The 14341-nt window shown below is 38.0% G+C and overlaps 1 protein-coding gene across 3 annotated transcripts in view; it reads left to right on the top strand.

Moving 5' to 3' along the window:
* The window catches only part of MBTPS2 (membrane bound transcription factor peptidase, site 2), a 36216-nt gene extending 24102 nt beyond the window's left edge, over positions 1 to 12114 (top strand). For 2 of the 3 annotated variants that reach the window (XM_054208158.1, XM_054208146.1), the window contains 2 exons: positions 4650 to 4725; positions 6076 to 12114. In XM_054208158.1, the coding sequence (XP_054064133.1) occupies positions 4650 to 4725; positions 6076 to 6298 (299 nt within the window). In that variant the 3' untranslated portion in view covers positions 6299 to 12114. The remainder of the gene's footprint in view (positions 1 to 4649; positions 4726 to 6075) is intronic. The other variant, XR_008467615.1, reaches the window with a different exon arrangement.
* Positions 12115 to 14341: the final 2227 nt, after the last annotated feature.

The raw sequence follows: 14341 nt of genomic DNA on the forward strand, positions 1-14341 counted from the left end.
TGGTCTCTAACAATACAAACTGTAGGTACTGTAGAATAATTGATATTGTTCTCTTTTCTAATATGTTGGAGCAATGGAGTTTTAGTCAGTGTTTCCTACTGAACGCTAATTCTGCAAAACGATCAGAACCTGTCAGTCTTTCAGAAGTCGGAAAAGAATGTTATTGCATCTAAAGAGGTAGTTCTACTTTAAGAAGTTACTGTGTGAAAATACAATTTACAGGAATATAATTCCTAAGTGATTTACTGTACCCGGGGAGCTGCACATTGAATGTGCTAATTTGAAAGCTAAAAGCTTGACTTTATTATAAACTTCGCTGCAAATGCAAACTGTACTCCCCTTGGAAAAACACCAGAGCTAAAATTATAGGATCCTGGCTTGGGCAGCAGGTAGTCTGCTGTACCATCGTAGGGTTCCATGCATTCCAATGAAACAACTTCTAAATATTTCAGACTTAACTTTGCACTGTACAATGCTGGCTTCGGGACAACAGGTTTGATTTTTTTTCCAAGTGTGACCTATCAGAATGTGGTAACCATTTTTTTACAGTTAAGAAAGGAAAATAATTTCTTCCTCTACTGTGTGACTTTTGAAATAGGAATACATTTTAGTGAAATGCCTTATTCTTGACTGTGATCTTTCTGCCTGCAGGAAACATTACTTTTTAGAGTAGTGCCACATTTAACGCTCAACCTGATACGGTGGTTGTACTAGTTTGTACTGTAGCTTTACTTTCTCTAGTAATGTCACTAAGGTAATGTTTGAAAAACATTCTAAGATTATGCATGTATTATTTTCTACTTAGGCTTGTATTGTTGTCATGATAGTCCTGATTTATGGAGAAGCAATAATTATTTCATATTTTCATTTGAAGCTAGCTTCCAGGTACATTATTTTTAAAATTTTGTATTCACATTCACAAGAAAAAGGCTATACAGCCTAATTCCATGAAATGTTTCTGTTTCCTCAATGTAAAATATCCTAGCAAAAATACTTTTTGTTGATATAGATGCCATATATTGCTCTTGTTCCCAGTATAAAAAAAATGTAAAGAATCATACTCCTTAATGAACTTACAGTGCTGGAGATTTTGACAAAACTAAACGAGAAGGGATGAGGAATGCACATTGTTTAGGATGACACATTGATTAATCCTTTTAATTAGCATTCTCTCTGTAAAAAGTATCTAATGTAATCCAATATAAATTCATACTGTGGGTTTAAGTCGTGTGGTATCACTCAAGACTCCTATACTTTTCTTACTGCAGGACAGTTATGCTCTGGAGGCTCTTCCTATGTCGGACATATGATATGTAAGGTTGTAAGGTTGAAATGGAGGGCCCTTTTGTTATTGCCATGCAACTTTGCAGTCTTTCTTCTTTATTTTGTGTGTTGTTTTTTATTCCTTCATGTCATTGCTGGTATTGCAAAATCTTGGCTTCCTTCTGTGGCCCTTGTTGGTTGGGAAGAATCTGGTGACTAACATTCACATTTGGAATTCGCACTGCTTGAGGGAAGATCATCCCTGAATGTTACTCTATTTGCATCGCCCATCAGGGATCCAAAACTGCAAGATTTTCTTCATGAAAATAAGATGGAATTTACCAAAGCCACTTCCTAGCTTTGGGAAGGTTTTTGGGCAACAACAGCCATAATCCCTGATTAAGGTCTGTCTGTTAGAGTCTGGTTTCTCAGTATTTCCATGCATGTTTCCTGTTATTGCTGAGGATGATCCTTCTTTGCTTTCAGCCCATATTTAAAGGGTTACAGGTGTAGTTCTTCTGGAGACCACTCAGAAATATCGCATGCTGTGCTGTCTCTTTCCTCCATAGCATACATGCCCTTTCCTCCATGAAGAGGTTTTGAAAAGCTTTTTGGTAAACGTAGTCTCCAAATCACTTCTAATTAAAATTGTGCCTGTTGTGCATTCTTCTCAATATTTGCCAACACCATGTAGCATTAGCCCACAAAAGAAACGTTAATTCCAGGTCAAAGAATTGTTTAATTAGAGTGGGAAAACAATGACTGTTTTCTCTCACCCAGCCTCGTTGCTGTTCATCTCTTCGCAGCAGCGTCTTTTGAAGACAAGGCTGGAGAACATTATTTCTGTAATTGTTTGCTTTTTCCTCAAAGGACAGATTGCCTGCTGCCACTAGGTTTGATCCATTACAGCCACTAAATTCATTGCCTCATATTACAGTATCTAGAGTTCAGTACAGTAACTTCCTGAAGAGTTTCTTTGTGTCTTGGAGATTGCTTCAGCAGCAAGGTTTGGAGTTTAGAGCCTGTCTACTGTCTGTCAGGGACAGCAGACAGTTTGTTATAACAAAGAGGGAAGGAGATTAGTGATCCATTCTAAATGTAGGCACAACTTCAGGTTAAGGATGATGACTTGTTAGCTGCCATTAGGTGTTTGTCAAGAGCAGTCAGGCTTTGAAATTACGCTGTATTGAAGTGTGTGTCTTTTGAAACCTTTGAATACACTGTCTGCCTCAGCCATTTTGCTGTTTTGGCTCATGAACAAGAGGTCTGGTCAGGTGGTCTGATCAGATGTTCTGATACCAGCCTTCAGCTTCATGAGTTGTTTGCTTTGGATATCACTTGACTTGGATGCCTCTGACTTTCTGAGCTGGGTGATGTCCAAGATTTCTGACTGTTATGTTCTTCACTCAGTAGTCATAGAATCATAGAATGGTTCAGGTTACAAGAGACCTTAAAGATCATCTAGTTCCAACCCCCCTGCCACGGGCAGGGACACCTCCCACTAGACTAGGTTGCTCAAAGCCCCATCCAGCCTCGTCTTGAAAGTAAGCATCTCCTTCGAGCTGGAAGTCTTTGAGCTGAGTCCAACAGACTTATTTGTTTTCTCTCAGTTCCCCTTAATCAGAGGTCTGTCTTAAGCTAAGGTAAGAGAGAACATAATTTTCAAGCCATCTTGGCATAGCTGTGGCAGTTTTGGTATTGGAAAGTTCTCTTCTTGTTGCCACACCAAAAGCATTCCTTCTTTGGGACTGCTTGCTATCCAAATCTCTCCATGGTATGCTTGCTGGTTGTAATAATTACCTCTTCTGACTCGTCAGGAAGGTCTCTAACAGAAGAAAATGTGTTTATGTGGCTGAGTGGACCAGTTCTGTGCCTCTTCTGCCTTTGCAACTACTTTCCCCTCGTCTTTGTTTCAATGTCCTTGAATTGTTTATTGAACCTGAAGAAGTCTGGTCTGAATCTTAAGCAAGATATACTTAGCAGCACTTTTGGTATATTATGTACTAATACTGGGGTTTCCAGTGTTCTCTTAGCCTATGGTTTTAAAACTTCTCTAAGGGCGGGTAAAATTGTTCCTTTCTTGGGGGTGTTTGTATTGAGTGGGATTTGAACTCTTGCTTTCACCTGTCTCTGTGGACAAGGTATTTCTTACAGCTATAACTTTTTCCCAGGTTGACAGGGGAAATTCAAGCTATTGTGGCTGGCCTCAACTCGCATCCGGAGTTGTTCTTTAGGGACAGAGGGACTATTGTTGATACTGTGCAAGCTCATTCTTAAGGTGGTTTTCTAATTCTGCCTTAATTTACTTAAACCTCTTCCTTCCCTGGGTAAGACTCCCCTACGCTATGAGTGGAGCCTTCTCGTAGGAAAGGTGTCCCTCTTCCAGCTGTCACAGAACTAAGGCTTTCAAATGGTCCCTGAGGCTCGCAGACCAAGACTGCTGTTTACTTTGAAAGACTGCATCAAGACTTTTTATGAGACAGCCCAGATGGAGCATCCCTGTACAAACAGAGTGCACTCCGGGAGGTCTCAAGCTACCTCAGTTTTCTTTGAGGAGTCTCTCATAAACATTTGACATGCAAACAGATGAAGCTTCATGTACACCTTCAAAGAAGTTACAATACTAAAGAAGTGTTTCAAGGTCATGTGGTGCTTGACACTTTAAATTTACAGTCACTATTTATATGAAGGATGCTGTGTCCCACCTCTCAGGTTTTTAAGTTGCATTAAGTTACACCTTGGAGTCATCTGAAGACTGAAAAAGAAACTACTTACATACTGGCTAACTGGTGTTAAGATGTGTAATGCACCCGTGCATCATGTCCTAGCCTTTGCTTTCTCAGAGTGACTCTAGAACTCTGCTCCATATCTGCCCCGCTCTTATACCCCCTGAGAACAGGGGTATCTTCTGCAGGTACTGCAAGAGAAGAATTTTCTGGCCTTCGGAGAAAGTGCCCACACATGTGCACCCACAGTATGAATGTATACATGTGGACTGCATATGTTGAAAAACTATGGTAACTGGTAACTATAATTTCTTTTTATATGTTTTTCTTTGAAAAGGACTTAAATTACACAATGTGGTCTTTACTACTACAGATGTCCAGTTGCCTCTGAAAATATATATCTTAGATCTACTTTTACTGAAATCATGCTAACTGTTATTTTGTGGAGTGACTTTACTATGATAGTGACCATGTTTAAGAAAGATTTAATGGCTGCACTCTTTTAAAAAGAAAGACAAAGCAAAACCATATTTAGATTGGTTATTCATCCTTGAAGAAATGTGATTTCAGATCTGATTTTTCTGCAAAATTATAATTCATAAATGTTATAATCCTGGAATGACTGTTCATGTTTTGTGTATCTTTATCTTTTCATTTCAGTAAGTCTCAGCAGTTTTGTACCAAGACAAAACTTTCTAAGCATCGATCTGCCTGTGGTGATAGAGACGTTTTGCAAGTATCCTTTGAAGTATGCTTGTTCTTTTAAGGCAAGAAGGGAAGCGTTTAGAATTTGGTGACCCAGCAAAATTTCAGTTGGATATCATTTTAGACAGGAAGCTCTGAAACATTTTTGTTGCATTTTAACATCTTTATCCCATCTCTGCGTTGATTATTGTCCATGTGACAAGCTCAAAATGAAATCTCTCACTTTCTTGTGCTTAGCAGGATATTTTTGGTCAGTGCTTTTTTAATTCGTTCTTAAGGGTGAGTCTTAAAAGCTGTGATGACAAAGTCAAAGTAATCCTGAATTTACAGCAGGACAAATCGGATGTTATTGCTAGCTTTGTTATGTCAGAGTTTTATCATTTTTCAGTCATTATAATGAACTAAATAACAGGCTATTGTTGTTGGTTTTTTTTCTTTTCCATCAACAGAAAAGAAAACCTAGCCTATTCAAAATGTAGGATTACAATTCAGGTAAAACATTTGTATTAATGAGCAAGATTATATATATCCGTATACGTAAAGGTGAGTAGGCTTAAATATGGCTAATCTAAGAACCCTTAGCCTTAGAAATGGAAATGTTTATGTGTGGCTATAGAACAATTAAACAGTGTAGTTCAGATTTGTCCATAAATCTAGAGTAAAGATGCTACATGAGCTTCCCTTTTCTGGGAACAGACCAAGGTTCATGCTGACCCAGCTGCTTTCTGAGTCGTATGTCTTCTTATCCAGCCATTATAGGATGGAGGTAGGTATTAATGTTAGCAAGCCTTTACCAACAATAAAAATTATCTACCCTTGCCTTATTCTCACATGCGTATGCACGTACAGAAATACACTGATCTTTTCTGGCTAACAGGCGAGTAGGAGAGAGAGGCCAGGTTTCCAGTTATATTCTAGCCATTTACTTACTCCAGCAAGGGAGTGTTTTGGAAAATATTCCCAATTGTTATTTCATACTTAGGTCATAGGTCTAGAATACCTTCTTACTTCAGGCATGGTGTCAGAGCTATAACCTGGCTCCAAAACCACACAAAGCGAGGGAGGAAGATGGGCAGCGTTAAGTATTGTTTTGCAGTCTCCTGCTTTCATCTGAGTTGTGAAGAGTGCAGGTTGTTTAAGTATCCAAACCTAGTGCTTAAAAAAAAAATAATGAATCTATAAAGGCAGTTCTCTGAGTTGGTATGTTATGGTGTAAAAATCATTGTACTCATATAATTTCCGTGAAACAGAATGGTAGCTAAAAAAAGATAATAAACCTCATATGCTTCTGCATACTAAAAATAAAGAAAATGTTTTGTATTTTATTTTATTTTTACATTTTCTTGAATATCATTAATAAACCTTAACTAATGTCAACCAGGTACCTAATTTCCCTGTCAGGAGCACTGGCAGTTATCAATGCTGTACCCTGCTTCGCTTTGGATGGTCAGTGGATATTGAATTCATTCCTGGAAGCCACTCTGAGCTCCCTGATTGTAGAAAAACAAAACAGAGAGCTTGTTGGCTTTTTAATTTTGCTTGCTGGTAGTGCACTTTTGGCTGCCAATGTTGCACTGGGACTTTGGATGGTGACAGCACGATAGAATATTGGACGCTCTTCCATCAGTTCTCAAAGTACACAGAAATAATTAATCCATTGCCTTTTAAAACTTCAGTACTGAGATTGAAATAATTCCTTTAAAATGGCACTGAAAGAACAATCACTGGTGGATGCTGTTTTAATTTAAATCTGTACGTTGTGCCTGTGGTCGTGAGAAAACTAATAGAAAGAAGTAGGAACCTTTTCATGTACTCTTTAAGCACTGTACTAATTTTGGAGAAATTGCATTGTAAAGTTTCACATGAAAAAGCCTGATAATTCATTAATTTAGATCTCAAAATAAGGGAATTATTTGGCCTCAAATATTTGTAAAGTGGGAGGAAAAAAAAAATGCTTAGGTTTTATTTTATAATTTGAATAATTGTCAGAAAATTGTGTGTAGGCTCTGATCATTTCTCAGTCAGCATAGTCTTGAGTGTCTTGTTTTGTTTTTTTAATCTGGTGTTCTACCAAACTGGACCCTAAGAAGCCCTAAAGTCTGATCTCAAAATGGTGAAAAGCTAAGAAAATACTTACGGTGTGTTAATGAGGAGAGAGAGGCCATATGGGTTAGTATCTTTCCTTTCAGCTGGCCAAAATGACTGGAAGCACGTTGTCCTCAGGATGTATATGAGAAGTGCCAACATCTGTTAAGAATGAGGCATGTGGGAGGATATGTGGGAGGATAACAAAGCCCACATGTCTGTGTTTCTTACACATTCAGTTGTATATTATCATACACAGATGAAGATTTTTTTTTAAAGGCAATATTTGTCAGCAATAGCCATTAGATAACGGAAATTTAGTTTCTGAGTGATGAAGTATGCTGTGCACAATACAAGTGATAAGTAATGTTTGTGTTGTTTTACTCAGAAAATAATATGTGTTATACCTGTTTACAGTCAAAAGTGAAACCTATTGTTTTTACGGTGTCTATCTTCTGATGCTATGCATGTAATATGTACAGTAACTCACTGATGGTTTTCTGTCTTTCAAAGGGTTGTTTTCCTTTGATAGAATTCATTCTGTTCAAAGATAGCTAACAAAGATGTTTTAGCTGAAGCTGATCTTGGATCAGAATGCTTAGAGGAAAAATACAATTGTGAATTGAACTATTTAAACATTTGGCTTTGCTTTCTGAAATGAATACAGACCATATCCTCGTTCGTAAATGAACGGTGGAGGAACAGCCAGTGTTTTTCTGACTGAAGTATGTCTGACATACTTTGAAGGTCTTTAAGTCTGTAATAGTTTGTCCCCAATAGGAATACATATTGACTGTCATACCCTCCTGTGATATATTGCCTAATTTATATAAATCAGGTTCATTCAGCTGCTTGCCTCAATATAGGCTGATATTACAAAAAAAAAAAAAAAGCTCTAGTTTGGGAGCCTAAATATTTGCGTTAGGGATATTTTGAAAAATACCCTGCAGCTTCTGTCTCGTACAGTGCTCCCCATAGGAGCTGCTGCAGCTCAGAGTTCCTTTACAGAAATGGCCTTTCCATCAGGAGCTGACGTGGAAGCTGATCTCAGGGGTACTGGCCTGCAGGGAGTACTGAAGCGTTCATGGCTGGCCAACATGGATGCTCGGGGCACTACAGGTGAAAGCCTGGGTAATTGTAAAAGAGGGGTTGAGCCCAGTTCCTGGTGCTACTGTGTGGATTCGTAACTATGATGTTTGCATTTGTCCACTGATGTGTTGATGTATTTTTGCACAGTAGCCTTCACGCTTGCTTAAGATGTATTCTTTTCTGATGCTGATGCAAGCAGTGATGAGAGAGCATGTTTGTTTATTTGTTGTTGTGTTAGTTTACTTACCTCTCCAGTGCCGTCACAGGCTCAGTGGGCCTCTTGAAGTTCACCTCTGCGGGGTGGCAGGCCCGCGCCTCTCAGCCATTTCAACTCAGGCGTTGTCGGCACAGATCTTGGTAAGAGAGAGTAAATCCTCCGGTCAATCCAGCGTGAGTCGGTCCCTTTGGGGACTGTTAAAGGTCAGACAAAGTGCAAGAAAGGAAAAACAGTCAGAAACTGCCAGCAGGCTTCTCTTTCTTCCAGAGACACCCCGAAAGTCTATAGCTCATCGTCACTCCTGGAAGCGTATAGAAGTTTCAGGGTAGCAGTTCTGATGGGCACTGCCATCTCTCCGTGGAGAGGAGGGGCAGGAGCAGCCCGGTTCTTGCACAAAGCCTGGCTCTGACACTACGCTCCAGGAGCCTTGTCGCTCGCCTAAGTGGCTGCTTACTCATCTGGGCTCTTCCTTCCAGTGGCTCTGTGCCACTCTCCTCTGTCTCTGTGTCTTGTCCAATCTATAGTGCACAACATTAATTGGCATTTAGGACTTTTAATACAATTTGGTAAGACAGGATATTTACTTTTTAAAGTGGCTACTATTTATGTGTCAGAGTTGCATTGCTGTCTTATTATCTAAAGCAGCAAAAAATGCATCTATGGTGATTTCAAAAATATTTTGTGAAAAACATCTCAAGTCGACTACAACTGCTTGGGACAATCTTTTAGCATAGTACCCCTCCTGAACGTGTAGGCAAGAGATTTAAAAAAACAAAGTTTCTGACTTAACATACACAAGTTACGTCTGCTATAATGAGGCTGGCGGGTTGTTCCTGGTTATTTAATGTGCTACCAAAACATGATGTTTTATCAAAGGAAACTAAATCCAGTTCATTTTACTTTACACGATCACTGAAAGCCACAGTTATACTAAGTAGAACTTCAGTCTGTGTTTGACCTCATAATCAAAAAGAGGGAGGAGAAGACATCAGTCATGTTTTTAGCAAAACAGACATGCTAGTACACTGTAAGGACCCTGGTTATCTTTTATAGGAGAGATAGTACTAGACGTGTTTAAAAATAATTCATGGGTCCATTTTTTTGTGTGCTGGAATTCTACTGAAGAAGGGTCTGATTTAGTTATGTACAGGTGCTTTGAATCCAGACTTCAAGCAAACTGGGTATGAATGGTGACCCAGTGCATCTTAGATTACTTGTGGACAAAGGTAATAGTTAAGTTGGACCACTCTCGGAAGAAAAAGTTCTTCAGTGGATCCATTTCATTCTCCTATAATCCTAACATATGGATTACATTCTGATAAGCAAGTGACACACATTGGGAAGAGTTTTGCTGGGATTTTGTTTGTTTAACAAGAGAGAACACAGAAGGACACAGAATGGGGTTTTTTGTGTTGTATTTTTACTCTCGACTATTTCTGTTTTTGTAAAAATTGAAAGGAAGTCTTTCCTTAAAATGAAATTTTTCCATTTCTCATTCTAATTAGCCTCAGAATGTAGCATATTCTTTAATACAGAATCCATCAATATAATTATAGGACATAGTAACTGGAGTATAGAACAGAACACTCTTAAAGATTGGATGGGTACTACTATTTATGTATATACTATGCATTTGAAATCTGTATCAGATGGAAAAAGCAATGTCTAACATTGGGAAGCGTAATATATAGCTTTTACTTGAAAACTGCCAGAAGAATTCCATAATTGTAATCAGTGATTGTTCTGATTTTTTTTATGAGAATTTTTTTATATCAGCAGACTTCCATAGCATGTTCTGATAATCCATGATATGACATGAAAATGGCTAACTTCTTAGCATGTGGGAAGTTACACACTCTTTGCTAACTTAGGAAATTAAAAGCAGCTTGCTTCTGTACAAGTTAAATGAAAGTGACTTCAGTAAAAAAAGTAAAGACAAACTTGCAGATTAGTCAGACCAAATTTATGAGCCAGAGCGGAAAATCTCTTAATTCATCCTTTTTATTTAGAATGAAACAAGAAACTGTATTGGCAGTTATACTTTTCAGTGATGATGATTCTGTGTTTGTGTATATGCGTGTGCATACATGTATACATACATATAAATAAGATACAGCCACAGTCTGTATTGGTGCTTTTTTAGGGATAACTTAGCAGTCCTCCATACTCTGCAATGAAGGCTTTTTTTTCCTTTTCCTTCTCTCTATGAATTCCATGCCTTTCACTGGATTTTAAAATTGCGGCTATGTTTTTCTCCCATAACTGATCTAACTCTTCTTTATTAACAGAAGACAAGTGATGGACATAATGTAGCCACAGCTGCATAAATTCTGCTCAGCCAATGTTTAAAATGTGTTTCTTGCTTTCTGTGAGGCCTCAGCTACAAGCATGGTAAACACAGATTTTTCAGGGCAACTAAAAGCAGTCAACCTTAGAATCCATCACTCTCTAAATGCTGCTGTTTCTACTGTTCTGAATAACTGGGATGAGTGAGACTGTGTAGATTATACTGAAGAAATAATGTTTTCAGGACAGACCTTCCCATGGCAGTCAGGATGTTTCAGTTTTCTTGAAATAAGGATAAATTTTTGTTCTCTTTAGAACAATCCAAGTTTTCTAATAAGTTTCCTTTACATTTTACGTGATGGCAAAGGGTGACCTGTAGCAAATAAGTTTTTAAATAAATTCTGTACGGCTTCTATCTGAAAGATCTGAATTTGTATCTGGATATAATTTATGACAGATGAAGAAGGGTTATAAAGATTTAGGTAGCCTAGTCTGGTTTTAATTATTTTAAAAAGATGTGAATTAAACTCTAGAAGTAAGTAGTTATTTGTAAAATATGCATTCTATACACCTGCATTCAGACCAGTTCCCGCAACCAGTCTTGCCTCAGCTTTGTTCTTGTGACCTTGTGAGTAAGGAAGCTGAATCTAACTCAGGTAAGATCCAATATTAGCAGTTATTTTATACCCTTTTTACCCTGAACTTCATTTAACACTATAGATGGATGAGTTGTTTAATGTGGCTGAGTTATCTGGGGTACGTATCCTGTATTAATGCAGCATTTGGGAAGTGTTGTAACTTCCAGAAAATTACTTTTCTTGTTCCTTGGACTCATCCACTATGGTCATGTGAAGAGCAGATGGCAGTGACTAAGGGCAGTGAAGAACCTCAGTTTATGGCAGCTTTACGAAACCTTCACACTGCTGACCCAGTGTGAAAGGACAGGAACAAAGAGCAGGATATGACACTGCAATTCCATTTACATTGGCATGAAGCATGAATTGAACTTGTAATTATCATTTCAGAGCATGCAGATATATTTTCCAGCCTTTCACTGAATCATTCAGTGACGGGCGATCCAACTGGTTTTGGGTTTGTTTTTTTTACACTTTGTCATTCCGTGTAGTGACCAAGTGGCATGGGTAGTTGTAACTTACTGAGTAAAATGGACTTGGATTTTTCTCATCTCTAGTTGTTCATCTTGAGGGTTGGGTTTTGCAGCATCATAGTGTAATTGACCTTCACTTGATACTAATTTGAAAGTTTGGAGGCTATTTCCAAGCCATCACTAGAGAAATCTCATTTCTTCCTTCCCAAGTTGTTTGTTAATATTTTAAATTCCTCTTTTCCTTACATAACTTTGCTTTTAGATTTCATATGCTCAGATGATCTTATCTGAAATCTGTCAATGAAATGTGTATTGTTTTGAAATTCACTGTGGAGTTTTTTTCCTCTACATAGCCTTATTTTTCACACTGACTCACAGCTGTGGAATGTTAGATTTCTAGACCCTTTGTTCCCACTATGCATTGTTCATGATCATGTTTTTTTAAAAAAAGGAAAAAAAAAAAAAAAGAAAGCGTCTTTTTTTAAAATGTCAGCTAACAAATATATGGAACACTTTGAATAATGTATTGTGCTTTTGTTTTGCCTTTTTTCTCTATTTAATCAACCAAACAATAAGTATTGTTTTCTATGTATGATAAATGTATCCTGCAAATAAATTCATTGTTTGATTGTTAATGTGCTTAGATCTGTTTTTAAAAATAAGGTAAGAGTGACATAATTCCTTACTTGTAGCAATTACCGTATTCTCTCGTATATTCTCATACTCTTACGTATGTAATTTATATTCTGTCTCTGGGTACCAACGAGGTACCACAAGGTACTACTATCCTTTTCGGTATCTGACCACCTCCTAAAATTAATAATCACTTTACTTTCCCTTATTTATCAGCTTACCACAGTAATGGTTTGAGTTATAGCAGAAATACATGCAGACAGACACCTACACGTTGTTCCGGAGTGAAGCTACCTTCATTTGAATGTGCCCAAGGTACATCGTGACTGCCTTACAGGAGCAGATCCCTTTCTCTTGTCTTAGTTCCTGTGTGATTCTCTGATGGAGTTATGGACCTCTGTGAGCTTGGTTTGTAGTGAAATATTTGACACAGGGTGCCATAGTCAAGGTAAGTGAAACCACCTCTTTGGGTGTTAAGGCCAGTCCTGTGTGAAGGACTTAGAAAGTCAGATCTTTGAATGACGTTAAGGTGATGTTATGTATCACAATCTTTGATTTGTAGAGACAGGCCAGCCCGGAGCTGGGCACATATCCCAGCTAGTTCTGAACAAATTTACTTAGGTATCCAGATGCTATCTGGGGCTGCGTTAGCAGGGTGTAACCAGGTTATTTAGCTTTATTTGAGAATGAAGCTTTATTGCTCAGTTTCTTGAGCAAGATCATGTGGAGTTAGCCAGGTTATTTGTACTGAGAACTAAATTGTCCTTTGTTGCTTATTGGACAAGCTGTTACTTTATACAAGCGGAGCTGTTTCAGCAAGCATGGCTTTGTTCCCAGATAAAAGATTACCATGAGAAACAGGCACAAAGCACAGATCGGACACATTGGTAGGATTTCCCAGATAGATCGCTATGCAATTTTCTGAATACTTGCATGAGGAGATGGTGCTTTTTTTCCTCTGTTTCTTGCCCATGTTAAAGGTAGAGACAACAGTTTATTTTTTCTGAAGCATTTAAGCTTCTAGGAGGGTCCTGAGGTTTTTCAATTGATTTTAAAAATGTTAACCCTTATTCTGATCATGTATGTTCTGTAGTCTAGAATAAAAACAGTGATGTCTTAATGTCATCTGGAGGAATGTTCCCTTAATCACTAATATAATTTCAGGATGAGATTTAAAAAGAAATACTGTATCTATGAGGCTTACTGCTGGTAACTTTATAAAGAAGGCTTAATATAATTCTTCCTCTGATCATACCAGTTTTAATCACCAAGCAGAAGCATTCCTAAGCACCTTCAGTAGACCTGTTTGCATCGAACTGACTTACTTAAATCTTTTTTAAGGTATTTATGAGATTTTGATGTGAGCTAGCCAATGAAATACAATTTGAGGTTTAATTCTAATCCTATGGTGGTAAGCTGGGAGAATCCACAACTTTCATGAGGTCTAACCAGCAGTCACCCAGACTTCTACCAACTTTTTCCCCCTTTTTTTTACCTCAGATAGATGCGGGTCTGGTGTTTACCTTGATGCTTTTAAGGCTCCATTGTTGTTGAAATAGCATTGGATGTTCTTACCAATTACATATCTTATTCTCTACATTTCTGATTAATTCTACTTTTTAGTTCTTTGTGAATACAGTAGTGGCTGAATAATACGTAACTGCCACTTCTGACAGTCTTGAAAACACATGGTCATACATCCTTTTTCATTTCCCCTGAAAGGAATCTTTCAAACTAAAAAGAAAGACTTTTTTTTTTTTTACTTGCTATTGTATTATGAAAGTCTCTGTATCTTTTTCCCTTTCACAGCTCCATGAGGATCTCTACTAAAATACTACTACTACATATTTTTTAATGTGTAAATTCCTCTGAGCCTACTGAATTTGATTCAGTTACCCACATAGGCATCTGTTGTGGTCTGAGATATCCTAAGGTGTTCTTAGGTTAATAACCTGACTTGGAATGACGTTTTGAAACTCATTCCCCAGTTGTCTCCTTTTGTCTCCAGTTGGTTTAGGTCTTAGGGTTTCTAAGGCCTACGCATGGGGTTGGCAGATGTGGGTGAGGCCCTGTAGGAGATCAAAGGCATTCTGGACCAGCAGCTGGATACTCGGAGGGGTGGGTACCTGAGGGCATTTTGTATCACGCCAGATGCTTAGATGTGGGAAAAAAATCAAGGCAGAATGACTCCTTTCCTTTCCTTGCATTTCTTTTCTTTTTGACTCATGA

This window comes from Rissa tridactyla, chromosome 1, assembly GCF_028500815.1.
Source record: "Rissa tridactyla isolate bRisTri1 chromosome 1, bRisTri1.patW.cur.20221130, whole genome shotgun sequence".
Taxonomy (NCBI): Eukaryota; Metazoa; Chordata; class Aves; order Charadriiformes; family Laridae; genus Rissa; species Rissa tridactyla.